At 33.3% G+C, this 23350-nt stretch overlaps 1 protein-coding gene across 2 annotated transcripts in view; it reads left to right on the top strand.

The window, feature by feature from the left end:
• The window catches only part of LOC124530663, a 125877-nt gene extending 103109 nt beyond the window's left edge, over positions 1–22768 (top strand). For both annotated transcript variants that reach the window (XM_047104912.1, XM_047104914.1), the window contains exons 4-7: positions 14057–14135; positions 14549–14717; positions 20244–20594; positions 20863–22768. In XM_047104912.1, the coding sequence (XP_046960868.1) occupies positions 14057–14135; positions 14549–14717; positions 20244–20594; positions 20863–21202 (939 nt within the window). In that variant the 3' untranslated portion in view covers positions 21203–22768. The remainder of the gene's footprint in view (positions 1–14056; positions 14136–14548; positions 14718–20243; positions 20595–20862) is intronic.
• The last annotated feature ends 582 nt before the right edge of the window (positions 22769–23350 follow it).

Raw genomic sequence — 23350 nt, 5'->3', positions numbered from 1 at the left:
TAAACGCCACCGCGATACTTACTTAGATATCTGTTATCAGTATTATAATATAATTGACAGTGAATAAAACGTCAGTCATCTGGGCGCTATGCAAATTCATTGTTTAACCGGTTCACAGTATTAAGCAACAATTATTTACTCAAAAGGTCGATGAACTGAACTCAAATCACCTTTGTTTAGTTCCGAGAACGATTTTTTTTTTAATAATATAATATGCTACACACTCAGTCTAACGTAAGGCATAGAGCATCTATCAAATTTATTACGAAAGAAACATAAGGTTCAAACGTTAATAGTATTTCAATTGTTTCAGTTATTAAAATCGATTTAATTTCTTTAATTAATATTTAAATAAAATAAACGATTTTATTAAATAAATGGGGACAAAACATATTGTATTGATCTATTTAAAGTTATCTAACTAAAAATAATAATTATAGTTTAATAAAAGTAAATAATCATATTTAATATTTTACAATAGTTTAAATATTTAATTGACATAAATAATATATTTAATATTGATCGATAATAGTAATGGGTGAGTTTCTTGACTATTCTACGCAAAATTTTTTTCCTCACATTATAAATTGAACTCATATAATGAACCACTAGATTTTAATATGAAACAAGATAGGTACATACGAATCATTTAAAAATATATGATTATCAATAATGCTTTGTATGTTACAAATAATACAAAGCATTTAAAAAAACACTATAGAATAATTACAGGACTTGATTTTCTATTTGAATAAAAATCAATTCTTTAAATATTTTCTCAAATAGTTGTCATAATAAAATACAATTTAATTCACTTTGGTAACTTTCTTACAAGATAATATATACTAAGTCATATTTCAATGTTACAATATAATTTCTTACTTCGGGTTGAATGAGAATATGACAAAAATTGTCATCACTTTATTATAAGTGATGAAAAAATATCGTCGACGCCAATTGGCACGGAAGTACATATATATCTCGACAAAAAATACATTAAGAAATTTACTTTTTCCCACGCCATTTAAATATCAAATCTAAAAGAAACCAACATACAAGATACGAGCGCTATGAGATAAATTAATGAAATTAGTTCAGAAATGTGTAACTTTTTTTTTTTTTTTTTTATGGCATAGGAGGCAAACGAGCAGGAGGCTCACCTGATGGAAAGTGACTACCACCGCCCATGGACACCTGCAACACCAGGGGACTTGCAGGTGCGTTGCCGGCCTTTGAGAAAGGAGTAGGCTCTTTTCTTAAAGGTTCCCATGTCGTATCGGTTCGGAAAAACCGCCGGCGAAAGCTGGTTCCACAAAGTGGTTGTGCGAGGCAGAAAATGTCTGAGAAATCGCGCTGTTGTGGATTTTCGGACATCAAGGTGGTGCGGGTGAAACTTAGAATTTTGGCGAGATGTCCGAAGGTGAAATTCAGCAGCCGGGATTAATCCGAACAATTCCTCGGAACATTCCCCGTGAAAAATTCGGTAGAAGATGCAGAGTGATCCGACATCTCTACGCAAAGCCAAAGGATCAAGAAGATCGGAAAGAGCTTGATCGTCGATAACTCGAGCCGCTCTACGTTGGATGCGGTCAAATGGAAGGAGCTGGTACTGGGGAGCACCCGCCCAGAGGTGAGAGCAGTACTCCATGTGAGGCCGAATTTGCGCCTTGTAAAGTTTAAGGCGATGGGCCGACGTGAAATACTGTCTCGCCTTGCTGAGCACGCCCAGCTTTTTTGAAGCCAATTTGGCTTTGCCTTCCAATTGACCGCGGAACTGAACGAGGCTCGAAATATCAACGCCAAGTATTCCGATACTACCTGTAGCGGCTATCGGAATGTTCTCAAATCGTGGAGATACGACAAATGGTGTTTTTTTAGCGGTTAACGCGCAAACTTGCGTCTTTTTGGGGTTGAAATGGACTAGATTTAGCCGGCCCCAATTCGAGACTTCGTTTAATGAAGACTCGATTTCAGACACAAGTTTGTTCCGGTTCTCTTCGACGTTTTCCCGAGAAATATTAGCGCGGCCGGTGTATAAGGTGTCAACGGTACTGTCGTCTGCATAGCAATGAATGTTCCCGATTTGCAACAAATCATTGATATGCAGAAGAAACAGAGTGGGTGATAGAACGCAGCCTTGTGGAACACCAGCATTGACGAATTTTAAGTCAGAGCATGCACCGTCGACAACGACCTTGATGCTCCGATCTGCCAAAAAGCTGGTAATCCAATTGCATAATTTCCCGGGAAGCCCATAGGAAGGAAGCTTCGAAAGAAGCGCTTTGTGCCATACACGATCGAAGGCCTTCGCTATGTCCAAGCTGGCTGCTAATGCCTCCCCCTTGCTCTCAACTGCTTCAGCCCACCTGTGAGTAAGGTAAACTAGAAGATCACCGGCTGACCGACCCCGACGGAAACCGTACTGGCGGTCGCTAATCAGCTGGTTCTCCTCTAGATACCGCAGGAGCTGGCAGTTTATAAGGGACTCCATTATCTTGGAGAACAAGGAGGTGATGGCTATAGGCCTATAATTGGACGGGTCTGAGCAAGGCAACCCCTTTTTTAGGGATCGGATGCACCAAAGCTGTCTTCCATGAATTCGGGACGACGCCTAATGTGTAGGATTGCCGGAAAAGACGCGTTAAGACCGGTGCCAACTCGGGAGCACATGTCCGTAGCACGATTGGAGGGATACCATCGGGTCCGCTCGACTTATGAATGTCCAAGGAAAGAAGTGCTTTACGAACTGCACTTTGCCGGAATTTAACCTCCGGCATCGTGGTATCACATCGCGGAATTGTTGGTGGAGATTTTCCTTGGTCATCCAGAGTCGAGTACGACGCGAAGAGAGAGCCTAAAAGATCAGCTTTCTCTTTCGCGGTATGGGCCAATGACTCACCGTCTCTGTGCAGAGATGGAATAGATGGCTGACAGAAATTCCCTAAGACAGCCTTAGCGAGAGACCAGAACGCTCGTGTTCCTGAAGGGAGACGCACCAGTCTCTCGCCAATTCTGCCAATGTACTCCGTCTTCGCCCCAGCAATCACGTTTTTGAGGGACCTAGAGGCAGAGTTGTATTCCTTTTTAAATGCGCTGGTATTTACATCACGAGACGCAGATGCATTAGCCCAGGTTTGATAGCGTTCCCACTTTCGGCGTGATGCCGTTTTGCAGAAGCGACCAAACCAAGGCTGGGACCTGCCACCGATGGGTACTGCAGAGTAAGGAATGAATAGTTCCATACCCTGAAGCACCACATCGGCAACAGAGTCAGCAGCAGCGTTCGGATCATCCGGCGAGAAACAAATCTGCCCCCATGGGTAAGATGCAAAAAAAGACCGCATCCCATCCCAATCTGCTGACTTGTAGTGCCATACTCGGCGGCACCGAACAAAGCGAGGCCGTGAGTACCGCACAACCGGCACTGTACTCCGGACGAGACAGTGGTCAGACGAGCCCAGAGGGGGATCGACGATAACCTGATAGCCATCCGGATGTGAAGTCAGCAGAAGGTCCAACAGGGAAGGTGTATGATCCTCCACATCCGGTATTCGCGTTGGCGAGTTGACCAGTTGTGTCAGATCATATGCTAGAGCGAAGTCCAGAACAGATCTACCCGCATGATCGGTGGTGACTACTATTTTAGTACTAAAAAATTAAAAAAAGACATGCCATGTATATATCGCTCTTTTAAATAAAACTAGTTATTACGGATTGTAATCGCGTATATTAATTATTTTGAACATCCCGACGTTTCGAGCACTTTACAGCGTTCGTGGTCACGGGTAGACTGACGTGGACGTGTAATAATCGCGAAAATTTAAGACAACATTATATAACGCTCTTGTCTATACTGTTAACCGTTAAGGAGTTCTTGCGCCTGCTGCCAATCTTAGGATAGGATCGAATCCTGCTTTCCCTAAAAATGTCTTGACATCGAAACTGAACAAACATTATCAAGATTTCTACTCTACTTCTAGATTGTGTTAGTAAATCTGCGTCGTTTTAACCTTAACTCACATATACAAAGGAGAGTAGGAGTAAAAAGAATAGCGTTTAATTTTTAATAGGTCTTTAAACATACAACAGATTTCACAGAACTGTTTTTATACAGTAAATACTTTTAGAAAATATCGTAATGTTTTTTCTAATTCGAAATAATGTGTTAACTTATTAAATTTTAACTTACCATCTTTCCTAATAGAAAATATTATCTCTTTAGTAAATGTGTCTGTTCTTAGACTGTTATGGTTTTAAAAATAATCTTTTAGATAGACAAGACTTCTATCGTATTGTCTTTGCGTTAAAAAATAAAAAACTCATTTAAAAGTATATAATTTGTGAAAATATTTTCCAGCGGAAGACCAAAGATTACATGCCGCGCCGATAAAAATTGTGCACATAATAATCGTGAGGAGCGTACATTCGTTGGACGCTCTCCAAGCCCCGTACGAATTGCACTGCAGTTCAGAATAAGTTTCACCATTAATTCCAATAAGCTTACATTCTGAACAATCCTGTACCGCGCAATATAGAAAAATCTTCTATACTTTGCTCCGAGCGTATTCTTGACTGGTAATATGATGTTGGACGAAATCTTGTTAAAAGTGCAGCTTCAGTTTGAAACAAATTTAATATTATTTGATTCTTCAACTCTTTGCAACATGAAATATAAAACCTGACCTGATTTTTATACAATTGTAAATTGTATTGCATAAATATAATTTTATTTGTATTTCATAAGGAATTTCTCGTAAGTATCTGCTAAGTATAAAGGCGCAAGCAATTTAAAAACTGTCAATCTTTCAATCATATAGTTCAGTCAGTCATATTTTTTTTTTACCCAAATAAGGAGCAACTAAAGAGATTAATGGATTCATTCTGTTCGTACTTGACACCGAAATACCGCTATCGACGAATTAATGAAGCTTTTAAGAAGATTTTAAGGATTTAAGTTGAGTCAAAAAAAATTTGAAGTTTTATGATCAGAATTTTTTAACACACAGATCGAATAAAAAGATTACTTATCAACAAACTGCGTTCGAATTTTAAAAATAGTTGACGGATAAATATTAACTTTTATTCTATAGAAATCTGTCTTCACGGGAATTTAAAAGCGAAAGATTCATCTCTTCTTTCATTAGAAAGGATTAGGAGATACATAATCATTTATCATTGTTCCACATTTATGCGCTCATAAATTATTTCGTGGACTATTCGTCACCGTTGCTCAAGATAATCTACTTCGGCTTGGGAAATAATGGAACTATTTTTTTATGTTATGGCTACCACACGTTATCGGATAAATCTTATACAAAATATTTTGAAATTGTAGTTTAAAATTAAAAATCCCAAAATATTTCTCATCAAAATAAATACACCACAAACTTTTAATTTGGTGAAATAACCACTATCTAGTATCATATAAAATATAATGTAAACAAATGGCCGATCTAAAGTTAAACTCTTAAGATGAGATACTAAATTCGAAATAGTAAGAAAAAACAAGCAATTATTATTAAGGCTTCGTATGTTTTGGAAAAATATTTAGGGCCTGGCAACCCTATCTTCTCAAAAAACTAGTGACTAATTAATTCTCGACCAACTTAGATAGCGCCTTCATTCTTGTATATTTATCACTCGCCTAATCATAATTATTAAAAAAAAATTCTGTGTTGAGAAGTACTAGCAAGTTTTAAAGCATTCTTATTTTTCAGTCTAATTGATTGTTAAGCTTTGACTACCTAGTAAACACAAAATGCTAGTAAAAACAAATATATGGACCGTGGGAAAGTATCCGTTACAGCCAAAATAATCATAAAAAATATCTATTTTATGGAACATAAGTTCGTTTTTATATTTTGTATTCATTAATAAATTTCATAATACCTCACATGCCTCGAGGTTCTTCATTGAAATTACCACATATAGCCATTGAAATGACCGAAATGTCGCTTTCCACTAACACAGTTACATCAGTTTTTTTCCATAAAAAACTGATTTATAGCATATAAAATAATATAAGGCAATTAAAAACTGCAATAAACTCTTCGGAAGAGGGCCTCAATACTAAATTACTCAATCATTTTAACTTTCGATTTTATGTTATTTTCCCTTTTTATTTGATTGTGACTGACCTTATAACAGACATTTCATTGAGCAAGTAATTGGTGTTTCATTTATTATTAATGAAATCAATACAAACAAGCTTATTAAATTTACGATCGATCGTCTATTTAATGTTATAACCGCTATATACGTATGAGGTAAATGCGTTACCCTTCTTGACTGCACCGTTAGCTAAAATTAGATTATAGTAATTTAATGACATGCTACAGATAAGTAAGGAATAATCGCCCACACATTTTGTTAGTCGCGGTTTATTTTATTTTTAACGCTCGTAGCGATAAAACTTAAGAGAGAACAAATTTATTGGACACATCTAACGATAAATAAAAATGCTTAGTGTAAAATACAAGCTCGTAAACTTAAATCGTGGCTGAAAAATATAACTCATCTAACTGTTACTGTTGCTCGGCCAAGGTCTTCAAACCGGATGAATCATGAACGTATTGAAAATTTTGTGATATTTGGCTTAAGGCTTTGTGGTAGCTTATCATCTTAGTTATCTAATTTATGGCGCATTGAGGATATAAGTAGGAGGAAATGATAAATAATTCTGACAATACCAATTTATATGGTCAGTGGTGATTGATTTCCATCAGTGTGATATTTGATGATAACTGGTCATTGCTAATGTTGCCAGTCCTACCACCTCCAGCAAAAACACATCCTTCTGAATTGTTATTGCAGTATCATCAAAACGTAGCAATACAACTTATTATAGTTTTATTTATTTATTTAGTAATATAGACATATTTTATAAATATCTCGATACTAAATGTCTTAAATATTTTAACAAAGTTTAACTAATTAAATTATTCATAGACAATATAGGTGTCGTTCAAATCCACTCCATGACATTTGCCAAAAAAATATGAATTATTTCAAATTATTCTCATATTAATATTAGAAACAGACTCAAAGTCTAACTTGCGACAAAAGAACAGTGTAAGAGTACAGAGATTATGAACGTCTCAGCTACAATTTTATATATTTGGTATAGAGTTCCAGACAAATATACCAAAGATATCATTGAACACATATCGAATCGGAATGCTGAAGGAAACTCCAGACACTGCAGACGAAATGCTCATAAATTGTAGACGTTAAGACGTCTTCACTGCACACTGCGTTACACATGACGATGAACATATGAATCTAGAAATTGCAGTAAGCTGAAAGCGTATTGCATTTTTTTCTAAGACTATAAATAGAAAATGAATCGAGAGACTTATCGACTGTACTACTGTGCTAAAGTGATTCATGATTCATCGGGTCAAGAACGATTCGGGACGCATTTGGATTTCGTTGCTTTCGTTTACAACTTAGACATATCGGAACCGGACATTAAGGCTTCTATTTTATTCAAAATAGTAAAAAATCTATACATATCATAAAATTGGAGTGTCTCTTTGTAATATTAAAATAGCTCTTCTTTCTCTCATACACGGTCCATGTACCAAAATAACATTTTTTATAATTTTTGTCGGTCTGTCTGTCTGTCTGTTCCGGTTTATCTCTGAAACAGTAGTACCGATTTCGATGGCACTTTCACTGGCAGATAACTGATATAACAGGGATTGACTTAGGCTACAATTTCTTTTTTTTTTTTAATTTAAATGCGTACAAGGTCGCGGTCTAGCTAGATTTCAATATAATTATGAATCGGTATAGCGGCTAAGAAAGAATTATATTTTATTTGAATATAGAACGCGAAATATTAAAAGCTGTCCTCATGAATATGGCACCTTCATGAATTTTGGTTTATGAATTTCATTTTGATTTAGTTCCAATATGTAAGCCGGAGATTAGTGTTTTACAACGTAACTAAATCAGTTACAACGCGGCCTTCGTTTGAATTAGCTCGAAATATAACCTTTTGAATTCATAACTAATGTTTTCTTGCACCAGCTGTTACATAGATTGTTTACGCTACAAGACTGCCAAGTTTCTTCGTGAATTTAAAATAAACGAGTGAACGTAGCAGGTGTTGGCGATCATCGTCAAACCGCGAACAATGAACAATCGGTATACCTCAAACTACACATTGAACTTCGCGATGGTATTAATCATAAATCTCATAGTCTAATTTCAAACTACTTAACAAAAACGCTCACTGTATTGTGTTTTTAAAAAGCAAATAATTAGTATATTGTAATCAACATTATCTAGAAGTGTTAAATTATTTGATAAGTTACTTTATATTAATCTGGTCAATTTCACATTTATCAAATGTTAATCTTAAGGTTCTGCTTTTGCTTTGGTACGAAATCGAACTTCGAACGGTAACTACCTTTACGACTTTCAACATCGCGCGGCATGGCTTGCGAAAACAAAAAAAAAATTAAAACACTGCAAGACGTTTTTGCTTATTATGAACATATATTAATAAATCTTTGAATGCGAAAGTATGTTTGTTTGTTTCCTTATTGCAATAATACACTAATCAGATCGGGTAAATTCACGGCTTCATCTCGAAAGTGCTTCAATTTTTTTCTATCGTTCTTTATCAGTAGTATCCTGAGTAATATTAAAGAGGTCCATGGCTTTGGACCCCTTAAAAATTATAAAAGTGATAATTAGGTTAGGTTTGTCAGTTCACTTTTTCACCTCGTAAGTGTTCTTATCTTTACCCTTTTTACCCTCTCTTCAGCGAACACAACAAGATCGCTTTCGCATGATACCATTACACCCTGATTATCTGCCTTAGGGTATGAGTATTCTCCCTATATCCTGGTACCATTCTGATTACGTGAATCTGCTCCGTTTCTAAGATATTGGCAAAAATTATAACTCATACCTCAAAATCAGCTATTTACCAACCTTTTCGAAATTCAGCGGCCTTCGGCGCTACGGGATGTACAGCACCTTCACTTTTCATAACAAAGCACACAATGTACCCCCTTCGCGTCTTCAGTTTCTTAACTGTATAATATATGTAATTTGCTTGAACCAACATTAAGTAAAGAAACTACTCAAGGCTTATTCGAGTCATAAACATATAAGTTATTACATAAAAAATGTATTTTTTTATAAACTAACCTACTTTCTTATCTGGAAAGTAAGTCAATAATGACGGCCTTCGCTGATGCATTTCTAGGAAGAGCTTATCAACGCCCATCAAAATAATCAGTTGTAAACGATAATACCGATAATGCCTAGATCTTCTAGAGATTATCCGAGTATTATTTTAGAACAATGATCACGATAATGATCTGATAAAAGTCGCAAATAATTTTATAGACACCTAGTATATACTAGCATACTATTTCATCCACGGTAGACGTTACTGAGCCGAGATGGCCCAGTGTTTAGAACACGTGCATCTTAACGGGTGATTTCGGGTTCAAACCTAGGCCAGCACCACTATATACATGTGCTTAATTTGTGTTTATAATTCATCTCATCTCTCATCTCATTCATGTTCGGCGGTAAAGGAAAACATCGTGAGGAAACCTGCATATGTCTAATTTCAATGAAATTCTGCCACATGCGCATTCCACCAACCCGCATTGGAACAGCGTGGTGGAATATGTTTCAAGCCCTCTCCTTAATGGGAGAGAAGGCCATTAGCCCAGCAGTGGGAAATTTACAGCCTGTTACTTGACTTTACTTTACTAGACGTTACGGCTTCACCTTACTTTTCAAATAAGTTTAATGTAATATTGCAACATACGTCAAAATATATGGAATTGAGAATGTTCCATTCATTAATAATGTAAAATACAAAATCCTATATTTGTTATAAGCTAGTTGTCGCCCTCGGCTTCGCTCGCGTTTTAGGGAGTTGGTTGGAGTTAGGCGAAACATGTCCTTCCTTGAAGTTTAAATTAACTTCACGCCAAATTTCATCAAATTCGGTTCATTGGTTTGGTCGTAAAAGGGCGACAGACAGACAAACAGAGTTATTTTCACATTTATAATATTAGTATAGATAACAATGCCAGTACAATCATAAATAACCCCTAAATTTGATAACGAGTGACGCTTGACAATGGACATTCAGGGTTACTCCGAAAAAGAAAGCTGTGTTGTCACTAGTGGCGACATCGCTATTAACTTAGGTAATGTTCCGCTTACTATGACCTAATTTTAATTATAAACTAGAATACAGGAATCCAAACAGTTTAGTAACACTAATTTCAGCCAGTTATAACCCTTTACAACCCAGTTGACACGAATTTTATCATTTATGCTCCATAAATATGTAAGTGTAATTTACTTGTAAAATATAGTGATGATGAATTTTATATCGAATATGATCTTATCGTGTAAAGTGTATCATGAATAATGTGTGACACCATTTTTTTTATTTACAGCTCATGGAAATAGTTTCATGATTCATGAACTATGTTCAAAATATGTGTCATCTAAAATTAGGTTAACAACATAAATGTAAAGTATACAGTTTATTTAAAAAGGTCATATACCTACCAAGAGATTACTCATAAATATAAGCTTGAAATAAACCAGATTAATTTCATTATGATGATCAAAACTAGCTAACCAATTGTAAATAAAAGCAAACCATAATATTTTGAACATAATTTATCAATTTAAAAGAAAGCATTAACTTTTAAGAGGTTTGTCTTTGATTGTCACTAGTAAATACAAAAGACTTTCTACCACTAATCAGATAACTAAACCATACTAAGATTATGGTAGGGTTTAAAATCCAACAAAGATTTTACCAAGCTTAGCGACACGATGGTTTTTGTTCCAAGAATACCGATACTCGTAATTGAGTTGTCAGCGGCGTATTGAAACAAAGAAGTGCTTTAGAAATGGTCAATATTAACTCCAGTGATGGCGAAGTGGGACAATTGCCAATGACGGGATCTGATGACATCATGATCGGAGCAAGAGGTCGATTTAAATGAGACGAATACTAATGATAATCAAAGCGAACTGATGAGGCCGCGCTAATATTGTTTATGTGTTCGATATATTCGTCGGATAAATCCGGGATGAATATTTAGTACTACTGAGACGTGAAATTAACGTTCGTTGCTTTTGAAGAAGATACACAATATTAATTTATTAATAACGATTAGAATATATATCTTATGTAATAAAACCGTAGACTGATTTTTGTCCTAGTGATTATTCCTATAATCACTTCACATGAAAGTTATAAAATGAAAGTAAATTGATATCGACAAAATTCTATTCAAACGTAACTTTTAACTTAACTCCTAACTAATATATAATATGAAACAATAAACTTTTTTTGAAAAGGTTTAATCATCTTGGCTCCAAGTGTAGACGAGTAACTTGCAGTTTACAATGAAATTAAATAGCCTTTTCAACCGACTTCCAAAAGGAGGAGGTTATCAATTCGTCTGTATTTTTTTTTTATGTTTGTTACCTCATAACTTTTCACTGGGTGGACCGATTTTGATAATTTTTTTTTGTTTGAAAGGTAGTGCTTCCCGTGGGGTTTATGGGGTTTAAATATATCAATAACTATAACTACATGATATAATCGTTAATCGACTTTAAAGTATTCTAATATTTTTCATTTCATTTAACTTAGGAAGACTCTAAAAAATATGTTGAATACGCAATTATTACGATTCAAAAGTGCTTGTAAAAGCTTACTCGAATAAAGCATATTTCGATCTGATTTGATTTGAATCAGTAAAGTAAGTAGTAAATTTATCATCGATTCTTCTCAGTAGAATTTAAACTTCAGATAAGTTAAATGACGATTCTCTTTGTGACACACAAAAGGTACTAAGTTTTATCGACGTATAAATACAAAATAACACAATAAAATAAAATAATAAATTGCAGTAATAGGTAAAATAATTGATAAGTTGAAATTATGTATGATTAATACTTTATAAATGTATACAATATAATTATTTAATATTTATATATTGTAATAAACCAATTACGGTTCTATTATATTTAAATATGCGACCAAGATATTAACAATGGTATATAGAAAATGACATGACAATATGTCATTTGTTCGATAAACATATAACGGGAAATAGAATGGGCAAAAAAGGATGCGAGTCACATACGTCTGGTGACCTCCACTGTCTGATCGATTTGTTGTAATTTTTACAACTACGAATGCAGTAAACGATGACAATTAAAATAAAACTCATTACCATGTATTATCAAATAATGGTTACAATATTAAATTTCTCATATCTAAATTAAGTTAGAATAACATCTATTTTTAATGTACTAAATTAATAAAATGCCTGATCTTTACAAATATATAATCGATGGCACCTTGTCGATTTCAATTTTAAATGTTATAAGCTCTTTATATTCCTCCTTAACTTATTATATCCTTAAATCGTGCAAGTACTGATAATAAAGATCCCGTACTATTGTAGAATAAATGATAAATTCCCATCAAAAATATAAAATCCATACTTAATTTATTACATTGAAACTTACCGATCGTTCGAATGTAGAATCTGAATTAGAATCTAAGTGAATCAAGAAGTGGCATAAAATTCAATTAAATTAATATTTATCCTGCATAGAAACATAGGAATGTTACTGACGAAAATTATCAGATAGATGAACAATCATTCATGTTTCATATACTTCATAACCAAGGTATATTAATAGTTTTGTAATTTCGTTAAATGGGTACGTTATTGAAATAGATTATTGTGTGGTGTTATTATTGTAAAACTATTAGAAACCGTTCTGCGAATACGAATGTATGGCACATAATATATAATTTTTACTAAGAAAACAACATTCACCAATACTATCACAAAATATTGATATTACCATACAATGACGTAATACAATTTTAAATTATCATAAAAGTGTAGGTATATTGTTAAAACCGCAGGTGAAAATGAAACAGGAAACACCTAAATAACTTAAACTTTGTAAATTCTCAAAACCGCCATGTTTTGTCTTCAAGCAATATTGTTATTCATTGGCCGTTAAAACATGTTTCGATGTCTGTGTTAGTTTCACTAGTTATTGTTACAAAGTTTCTCTCGCAACGGGAATGACCCGCCCATCGTAAATCAGATAGCACAAATGTTGTCAGTCGAAATATTTGTATAAAGAAAGCTTTATGTATCGTCTATCTATTTATAAATATTCGTCCCGATTCCACTGTCATTCTCGAAATTAACAGAACCAAAAAATTTGCTTTCCCTTTCTCTTTTGAGTAATCAGAAAGGATAGCATAAACATAATTAATACAATTACTCCTTCATTTAACACTTGATTAACAGTATAACAATCGTTCCATTTATAACTATCTAGACTTACCTGAAAAATTAAACCAGATAAAACGAATACGTTCGAAAACCTTTACTGTACTGAACATTTAGAGTTAAGTATTGCATAATATATATTGTTAATGATTTAATGTGTGTTTATTCCTCCACGAAACAAATGGCCAACAAATTAACTTTGATTTTTACATAAACATTATGTATTGGAAAACTATTCGGTAGAAAGCTTCGGAGGAAATCTATTTTAATTTAGTTATATAATAAAAATAAATATAGAATAATCTCTGGGAATCTGTTTTCTTTATAATTTAAAGCATTTTATCTAGGTCGCCTTGTTCATCATCAGTCACTCTGATCAAACATTTTGACATTTCAAGGTGTAACGGCGACGAATAGCAGCGATTAAGATAAAATAAACTGTACTAATTATTATTTTTTATGTTTTAATCTTAAACTTGAAAGAATTGGAAATATATTTAGATAGAAATAAATTAATATATTTATTTTCATTTGTAAAAACGTACGTAGAACAATATATAAATAAATAAAAAAAGGATATAAGGAAATAATGAAATTGTTTTGTCTCCAGTAAACATAACTCGTCACTCCAAATATTACGCATTATTAATCTGTATTTTCGATACACATAGGTATAGATGTTGTAATATAAGATAATATCATCATCATGTTTATTTTCGTTCTAGGACCGAGATAGCAGTCTATCCGTACCGGCCAGATGGGAAGACAGAAACTTAAGAAACTACCTCAATAAACAAGATGTTGGTGAGTAATCAAATTTAACTACAACTTGCAAAATACCCTCAGCGTTCCAATTGTCTGAAATCTAGCAAATTTCTTTTTAAAGAACAGATCACTTCTATAACACTTCCATAAGCTTATTGAATCCTAGATATCATTCGACAAGATCCAAAGATTTTAAGTATAATATGTTTTGATTGAATTGTATTTTTTTACAAATAGCTCATAAAATCTCTTCATATATATATATATATATTACTTTTTAAAATTCCCAGTAAGATATAGGTACACTTGGAAAATATAACATAGTTTACACATATTAATGAAACAAAATTAATTATATAATATCCCATAACGTAAAAGACATGACAAAATTATTCTGCCTATATGTGATTCTACATTAAATATCACTATTATTTATGATATTTGATTTTCAGAGAAGGCAAGTCGTTGGATCGGCGGTATTTATGACTACGGTTCTCGAGCATGGAAGTGGGGTGGCGAACTGCGACAGATGCACTATCAGTCTTTCTCCAAAATGAAGAAGTTGTCTCCCGAAGAGCTGCAGTGGCACTGTATAGCTATGACTCCAGAATTGCTATATAGGTAACGTATTTTATTTACCTATCGTATGAGTTGCCTTCTTTATATCTACATACATATAATACTAATATTATAAATGTGTAAGCAATTCTGTCTGTCTGGCGCTCTTTCACGGCCAAACCGCTGAACCAAATTTTATAAAATATGGCGTGAAGCAAATTTGAATGCCAACGAAGGACATAGGCTACTTTTTTGCCTTATACATACAACAAACCCCTAAAAGGCGAGCGAAGCCGTGGGCGACAACTATTATGCTTATAAAGTTGACTAAAAGACAAAAACACAAGGCAATTATTTTATTTTAATTGCTCATTTAAATCGATAATGAAATAAACGGTCCGAAATATTTGTTTTGAAATCGATTACGATTATTTTTATCTCATATTTAATATCACTCATTATAATCCCCATAAAATTTATGGAGCGGATAAATGTTTAAGATGAACATGAAAATAAATGATTATGGAAGGGAACATGTCTTACGATTTTAAGTGTAATGTTAGATTACTTTAAGCGTTATATCTTTATAGATATAACGTTTAAAGTAGTAATAGTTCTAAGAAAAACTAAATTTTATGAGTTTTTAACGTAGTAGAATTTCGTGAATTTTGGCCTTAAAATGACTGTACTGTATTTTAAAATCATATAATTTCCCACTGCTGGGCTAAGATCTCTTCCCTATGAGGAATTTTTGTAGTATGTTCTACCACGTAACTATAATACCGGTTGGTGGATTGACGTGTGGCACAATTTCGTTGAAATAAGACACATGCAAGGTTTCCTGGCGATGTTTTCCTTCACCGCTAAGGCAAATTAAACTTCAGTGCTGCTTGCCTGAGTTTGAACGGTTAAGATGCACGCATTATAACCACTGGGCCATCTCGGCACGGGCCATTCGATACTGGCTTATAGGTCACATGATTCATAGCGCATTGTATACTTTTATTTCGAAGTATTTAACCCACTTACAAAATCAACGTAACACTTTATTATAAGTCAACATTTCAAAACTCTATAAAGTTAGTATGGTTTTACTATTAATTTTATTTCTTACATATAAATTCCACAACATTTTATTACAAAATAAATATAAATAAAAACGGTCTATATCAGAAGCACTGTAATCTATCTTATTTCCTGGCTCACAAGTGAGAACGGATTACTAAAGTCAACCTCCTTTTTCACGTTTGACAAGAATCTTGGATAGTTTTAAATATTACAAACGGTGGTTTAAAATTAATCGTTAATATTTACTGTTACGTATACAAAAAATTACTACTCTGTATGCCTGTTATACATTTACGTTGAAAATAAAAAAAAGAACTTTTGTAATTTTGTTATATTTTTTCTTTTTCTATGCCTTCTAAACGAACTCATATGTGTATTTATGTGTCCTACATGTTGTTGCCGAAATAATCTTTGCCCCCGAGGGACCAGACAAAGCGCATTCGACAATTTATGTTGATGCTATTTCGAAATTCGCTTTCATCCAATTTAATCGTCTGTCAATTGGTCGAAGGACAATGACAAAGATTGATCGTTTGACAATTAAGCTAAAGTATTGTCTACATCACTTTTCAATGGTCAATATTTGGACATACCTATTTTATTTAAATAATTATTATAAATTGTTCTACAAATTAAAAATAAATTAATTAAAAACGATGATCTAATACTACCCTGTCTGTACTATCCTTGGTGGCAGGTCCTTGTGCAAGCCCGTCTGGGTAGGTACCACCCACTCATCAATTATTCTACCGCCAAATAACAGTACTCAGTATTGTGTGAGCCAGTGTAACTACAGGCACAAGGGACATAACATCTTAGTTCGAAAGGTTGGTGGCACATTGACGATGTAAGGAATAGTTAATATTTCTTACAGCGTCATTGTCTATGGGTGATGGTGACCACTTACCATCAGGGGGCCCATATGCTAGTCAACCTACCTATACCATAAAATAAAAGCCCTTTACGAGTATTAAGAACAATATTCAAAGTTTTAATGAAACTGCAAAAATGCAATAAAATTTTCAAAGTTATTTTCCATTCATAAATCAAAGATGTAATATATAAAATATTTAACCACATATTTGTTTGTTATATGTCAACGTCACATTACAAACATGCGAATGCCAACTGCACACAGCGCACGTAAGTCGTCAATAACTTACGTACAAATGTGCCTATGATCAAAACTGCATTAACTCTGGACAAATGTCCATTTCGTGACTAAAATAAGCGAGGGGGAATCAAGGTCAGAAGTATAAGTAGATTAAACACGGTGACACATCGTATCCAGCCCTAAACCGAGACACACAATCCAATAACAACAGGACTATAGAATATCACGTATTTTCCATTTATTCATAGCTTTCTCTTATTATATATCTCTTGTAGGATCGATTGATTTTTAGCTTTTAATAATATGTATGTTATATATTAATGACAATGTGAAAAACGAAGTAAAAGCAATTCTATCGAAATACTTTCGGAATCGAATAACCAGCAAAGTGTACGATACGCTGACTCTCTTTAATTGTACCGTTGAAAATATTGAAATAAAACGATCGATTAACATTTATTGTTAAACAAGGAACGTTTATACGAAAACGATATAAAATTTAACGATTCCATCGTGTTGAAACAGCGCAGGGCTATTGTGAGCCCTTAATACCACAGATGTTATTATTACACTTATCCAAGGATTGTATTCATTCGAAGCGAATTCAAGGGTCCAACGATTTTAGGGACGTTTGCGCTTTGTGAATGAGCCGTTAGTTTGAAAGTATGTAAATATAATTTGACTCTCAGTAAAACCTCTCGATATAAATATGTTGAGGTTAAGAAATATGAAAATATCAGTTTTGAATAATGTTATATACACTTAATGTGCGTCTGTGTGTTATATAATTTATTAAAATTCCGCAGGCACTTTTAACTTTGCCGTTTCAACAATTTAATTCATTTGTAAAATAGACATTCGTATAAAAGGCATATTATTCAAAACAAAATTATACAGACGATAAAAAAGCCTAGCGTGGCGATAATTTTCTTTAACTAGCATGACTTGGTTTTCTAAATGTTGAAAAAGAGTAACTACTAATTTTCTTGGTGATTCTTCTCGGTAGAATTTACATTCCGAACCGGTGGTAGCTTCACTTAATGAAGTTGTTAAATAACGATACAAAAGTTCTTGTCAAAGTATATTTTAATTTTAATTTTGAATGAAAAATATAGTTTCAAGATAAAATATTAAAATCCAATTAGTAAACGTGAATCCTCTGTCTATTTGTAATGGACATTATTTATAAAACTGACCTTGTGTCGGAAATATGAAAATATTAGTTTTGAGAATATTATTAATTTTCAAATTTAGAATGACAGGATTTCGAATATCTAAAATGAAATACAACAACTATTTATTGTTCTCGGAATTTTTTAAAAGTGGTTGTAAATTAAACATGTTATTATCGTTCTAGAGACTCAGATTTCTAATTTAGATCCGAAGCTATAAGGATGTCCGCCCACTGAAGTCAGTCATATCGCGCTATACTCAGCTATATATCGCTTGATCCAGTCTAATTATTTCTGGGGTTAATTTATTGAGTATTCACGATTTATGTATATATATTTATCTTTGTCATTGTTAAAATTAGTACTTTAGGTAATTATGCTATTTATTGTGTGAGCTATGTTAAAAAAAGTATTAATTATTAAAATTACCTACAAGTTACAAAAATTTACAATTATAAAATAAATAAAACACGCAAACATAACGTATTGTATCTCAAGCAATGTAACAATAACAATTTTAGAATATTGTTAGGTTATATCTAACCAGTTAATCGTAATGCGTTTATCCAGCGAGAAAAAAAAAACATCTAACCAGTTGACAGTAAAAGCAGTAACTCATCCACGGCTTCGCTCGCGTTTTTGTTGTGAGGTAGCCTATCCTGTCATTCCTTGGTTAGTTGGCAGTTGCTTGCTTAATACCAATTTATATTAGATTCAATGGTTTGGGCATGAAATAACAGACAGACAATTAGAGTTTCATGCTCTTTTATAATATTAGTATCGATTACAGTGGCTGTAGAATTTTTGAAGAATTAACACTATACGCTTTCAGTCTAGCTAGCCCCATAGCGATATACAGCCTGTAAATTTTAAACTGCTGCGCTTTTAGGAGAAGGTTAGGAGCATATTCCACCACGCTACTCCAATGCGGGTTGGCAGGTTTCTTCTCAATATTTTCCTTTACCACCGAATATGAGATGAATTATAAACACAAATTAAGCACATGAATATTCAGTGGCTTGCCTGGGTTTTAAGCCGCAATCATCATCATGGCTAGCCTCGGTTGCGCTATATTAATGAACATATGTTGTGGAAAGGTAGCTTAAATGAACAATGAACAATCATATGACGAACATGCTTGATGGATCGTTACTTAGAAGTGTAAATTAAATGTCAAACCATTTGACCTACACTTCAATTCGCATTCATAGCGAACAGATGTGTGTTCACATCACCTTTGTCAATTGACTTGATTATATGTGACAGTGTTCCTAAAATAATCTTACAACTTATGTAGACCTTTACTCTTAATAGTCTATCTGAATGTAATTTCAAACAAATTCATTGTCCGTACAACGACATTATTTCGTTTGATATTTATGTATTTCATGCGGATGTTTGAACAAGCAATTATGATATATCATTACAAAAATCTCATCATTGCTTAAGAGACTACCAAGAACTCAAAATGAAAAATAAATAAAATATAAAATTATTTCTATTTTTTAACTGTCATATCGAAAACCTTCGTACATTGAAATCGAATTTCACAGAATGAGTACCTGACATAAGCTAATTATTCATACATCAAGTTAAATAAATAATAATGAAATATACATTACATCGAAATTCGGCTTATGCATTTCATTGTCTTCGCTCATTTTTTGCGACATGCATTCATATGCAAGACGGTGCGTGACATTCAAATCGTCGGCATTTATAAGAAATGCATGGCGCATGCGGCGCCTCAAGCTCGTAATACACCGTTCCTTCTAATTTACTCTAAGCATTACGTGACAGCAATAAACTATGCATCTAATGTATACGGAGTTCTTATAGGACGACATTGAGACCACAATTAAATGCCATGTTATTTTGACTTGAATACCCACGCTTAATACAATAAATACGAAAATAACTTGGTCTATCTGGTACAGTTTCAAGGCTAAAGCACTTAATCAGGTGAAATTTGGTACACAAAAACATTCAGCTCACTAGACTAACACTGCTTCTATATATTCGCTATTTTTGTATACAATATTTAAATATGTATTGATATTGAAATAACTTTTAACTTTAAAAGAGCACGATTGCATTATCTTCCCATGACAAGTTAAATTACACGCGGACGCCGCGGGTTTAAATAGTTTACAATAGTTATAATACGTTATAACTATTATTATAAAATAAAAATACATTACTGAAGTTATATTTGAACTATACTTTTATTTTAAGATGGGCACCGCGCAACTGTTTTGAGCCCCGTCAATTCATCTGTCAGACGAAACTGAAGAAAGTCCCGAAATCGAAACTAAAAGAACTCCGAAGACGATACCAGAGGATGGGGAAAATCAACGAGATAACCGCACCCAGCGTGAGCAGGGAAGTCGATGACCCGAGGACCAATGACGTCACCAGTAACCCAGTGCTAAGTCCCAAGTCCTACGATCTCCATCCTAACCCACTTCGACGAGGAACAAAGAACCCGATTCGCAACAACCCGAAAGCTTACGACTTACGACCTAATGAACTAAGGAAGAGATCTAGACCCAACGCGCAGAGACGCCTCACAAGACCATTCCCAGGGTACGTGTTTATTGAATATACTAAATTACTCTAAGGCATTTTCACTCGCACATTGAACTTTTCATTATAATAGCCTAGATTTCTAAGACTGTAAACAGTTATTTCTTTTGCGACTCAATAAAGTTACATAAACACTGGATTTCTAAAGTCATTTTAGAAATAATTTTGTAAATATTGCGAACATTGTTTTCATTAAAAAAAAAAAGCTAAAAATTCAGGATGAATTAATGACGCTAATAATTAATAGTTGCTTCAATTTACATTACAGATACCAATGGAACCGTCACGATCCGGAGGGCTCTTACAAGTACAACGCTGACATCCTGCAATCCGGGCGAACTGGTCTCAGCCCGCAGCAGATCAAAGTGCACCTCTCCCGCCTGCAACACCTGCGCGACAGACAGGTTGCACGACGCAGGCGCATGCGCAACAGAGACGACTGGCTCGTCAACGAATCACAACCAGCCATAGTCCGAGCACATGCGAAAACATACACTTTAGATAACAACATCAGCGCTTTGCACCCTAAGACGATTGTTGAAGAATTCGACATGATGCCGCCGCCAGCGCCGGTCGTGCTCCCGCGACCGACCCGCGGTATTTGGTAATGAGTATCCCTCAGATTTGTTTCCGAATGAGATTCAGCAAGTATTCCTTAAGTTCCTCTCACTCCAAACTTTCGCGCTTCGAAAACCTAAATTTCTTTTAGCACTTACGCAAGCTGCTTTTTGGCTTTATTCCGTTGTAACTTTTTATATTATTAAAGAGATTACAACATTTTCTAGTAGTTTTAGCTCTTTAAATTACTCGCTTTACTCACGAAGCTTAGTTATTTTTTTCACATTTCTTGTTATTTTTTGTATAAATAGTCTTTTTCTAATCGACAAAGACTACGTGTGTCATTTTTCCACGATACCCACCCGATGCGCAAAGAATCTTCTTTATGACTTATGTTATTTACGCAAGTATTTATTTTTTTATAAAATATTTTATTATAATAAGTACCTACTTCAAAGTGAAGTTTCGAGTGAACATTTTATTTACTATAAATCGTGTGTACTAAGTCTTAGGCTGTCGAAGTATAAGTTAAGATGAATGGCTTTCTAGACTATCTATGAGAATGGATGCAGTTCCGTGTTACGCTTCTGACGTAACGATACTGCCTCATTGGCGTTTTGCCTTTTTTAAACTTTTTTACTTCTATTTGTTAAAATTATAATAACATACTAAACATTATTTTTTTCGAAATTGTAATCAAAATGATGTAGAGTAACGACCTAGTCAGTAAGATAATTCAAAAATGTAAGCATTTAAGATAATAACAGCTTTTAACACAAAGTTTAAAAAATATTGGTTCAAATAATTAAAATAAAAATTAAATATTTAATATAAATGAAAAAATAATATTTTAATTTGTATTAAATAATATCGCTAACATTCTCATTGCTTTAAGTGTATTTATATAATGTTATAACAATCAAATATGTGTCGTACTTTATATTGGCATTTCACTGTGAAATAATATTAATGAAATAAGTATTAATCTAATTATACGTTCCACTCTGTATATTTTTAAGGTTTATGTAACGAAGGTGTAACTACTTGTAGTGCCAATATTTTAGTCCTCGCATTTAAAAAATAATTATTTGACAAGTGTAAATTGTAATCCCGAATTTTGTTGTGAATACAAATTGTTAAACTTAGTTCTTAAAAACGTCTCCATTCATTTTTTGTTTTACAAAAGTAACTTCATTACAAAATATAATTACTATTTTTTATGTTTTGTGAGATTGCAATTATTGTACTGTAAAATCCTAGTGATAAAGTTAGCGTAGATAATTTATCTAGATTTTCATGAAACACACAATTTCTTTTTAAATATATCGTCTCATATTAAACAAATTGAATACGCACTTGTCATTTTAATGTTATATAAAAAAAATTAAACTAGTCCATACAATTATATAGAGTACATATTTAAAAATAGTATTAGTCTTACTCCACGATTTAAATTATTTATCACTAAATCTCAGATTTCAAGTTTAAAAAACTGTAGGTATTAAAATTCCAAGAACAAGTGACAAATTCGTATTCATAGGACAACACTGTTTTGGATAAATTTTAAATCTTTCATTATAGTTTTAAGAAAAATAATAAAAAACATCTGAAGCATGCGTTTAGTTGGTTTTATTTACATTTAAAATTTATAGCGCCATCTAGCGGCAAGTAGCTTCACCACCTTAACGATACCTTAACCACGCAGTTAATAAATATAATGTATTCATATGATGAAGTGTAAGAAAGCCGTTAAAAATATTAATGATATATAGATTATTGAGGAGAAATTAAAAAATGGTTTAAATTAAAAATACAAAGTTCACATATAATAAACTAGATGTCTCTAGTAACATATAATGAAAATCTAACATTCTTCAACTGTACCACTTCTGAAGGTTTCATGAACAACGCCAATTAATACAAAAAATATGAAAACCAAATATAATTATTTCAGCTAAGCCAAATATTATTTTCAATAAAATCAATGAATAAAAAAAATCGTTTAGTATGTACATTAATCCAGCAATTACACGATTTTTAAACTATATATAAATTCTAGAGTAACTCAGCTCACAATATTATAATCAGATATAGTCTTATAATATTACATTGTATATTTTGTTTTGCATAATTATAACCTCCGAGTCAATTTGACCGGTTAATATTTTCATATTATTTTGTTCAAAGTTTCCCGACAG

This window comes from Vanessa cardui, chromosome 6 (genome assembly GCF_905220365.1).
Source record: "Vanessa cardui chromosome 6, ilVanCard2.1, whole genome shotgun sequence".
Taxonomy (NCBI): Eukaryota; Metazoa; Arthropoda; class Insecta; order Lepidoptera; family Nymphalidae; genus Vanessa; species Vanessa cardui.
The sequence above is the reverse complement of the archived record's forward strand: the minus strand, read 5'-3'. Positions and strand labels throughout refer to the sequence as shown.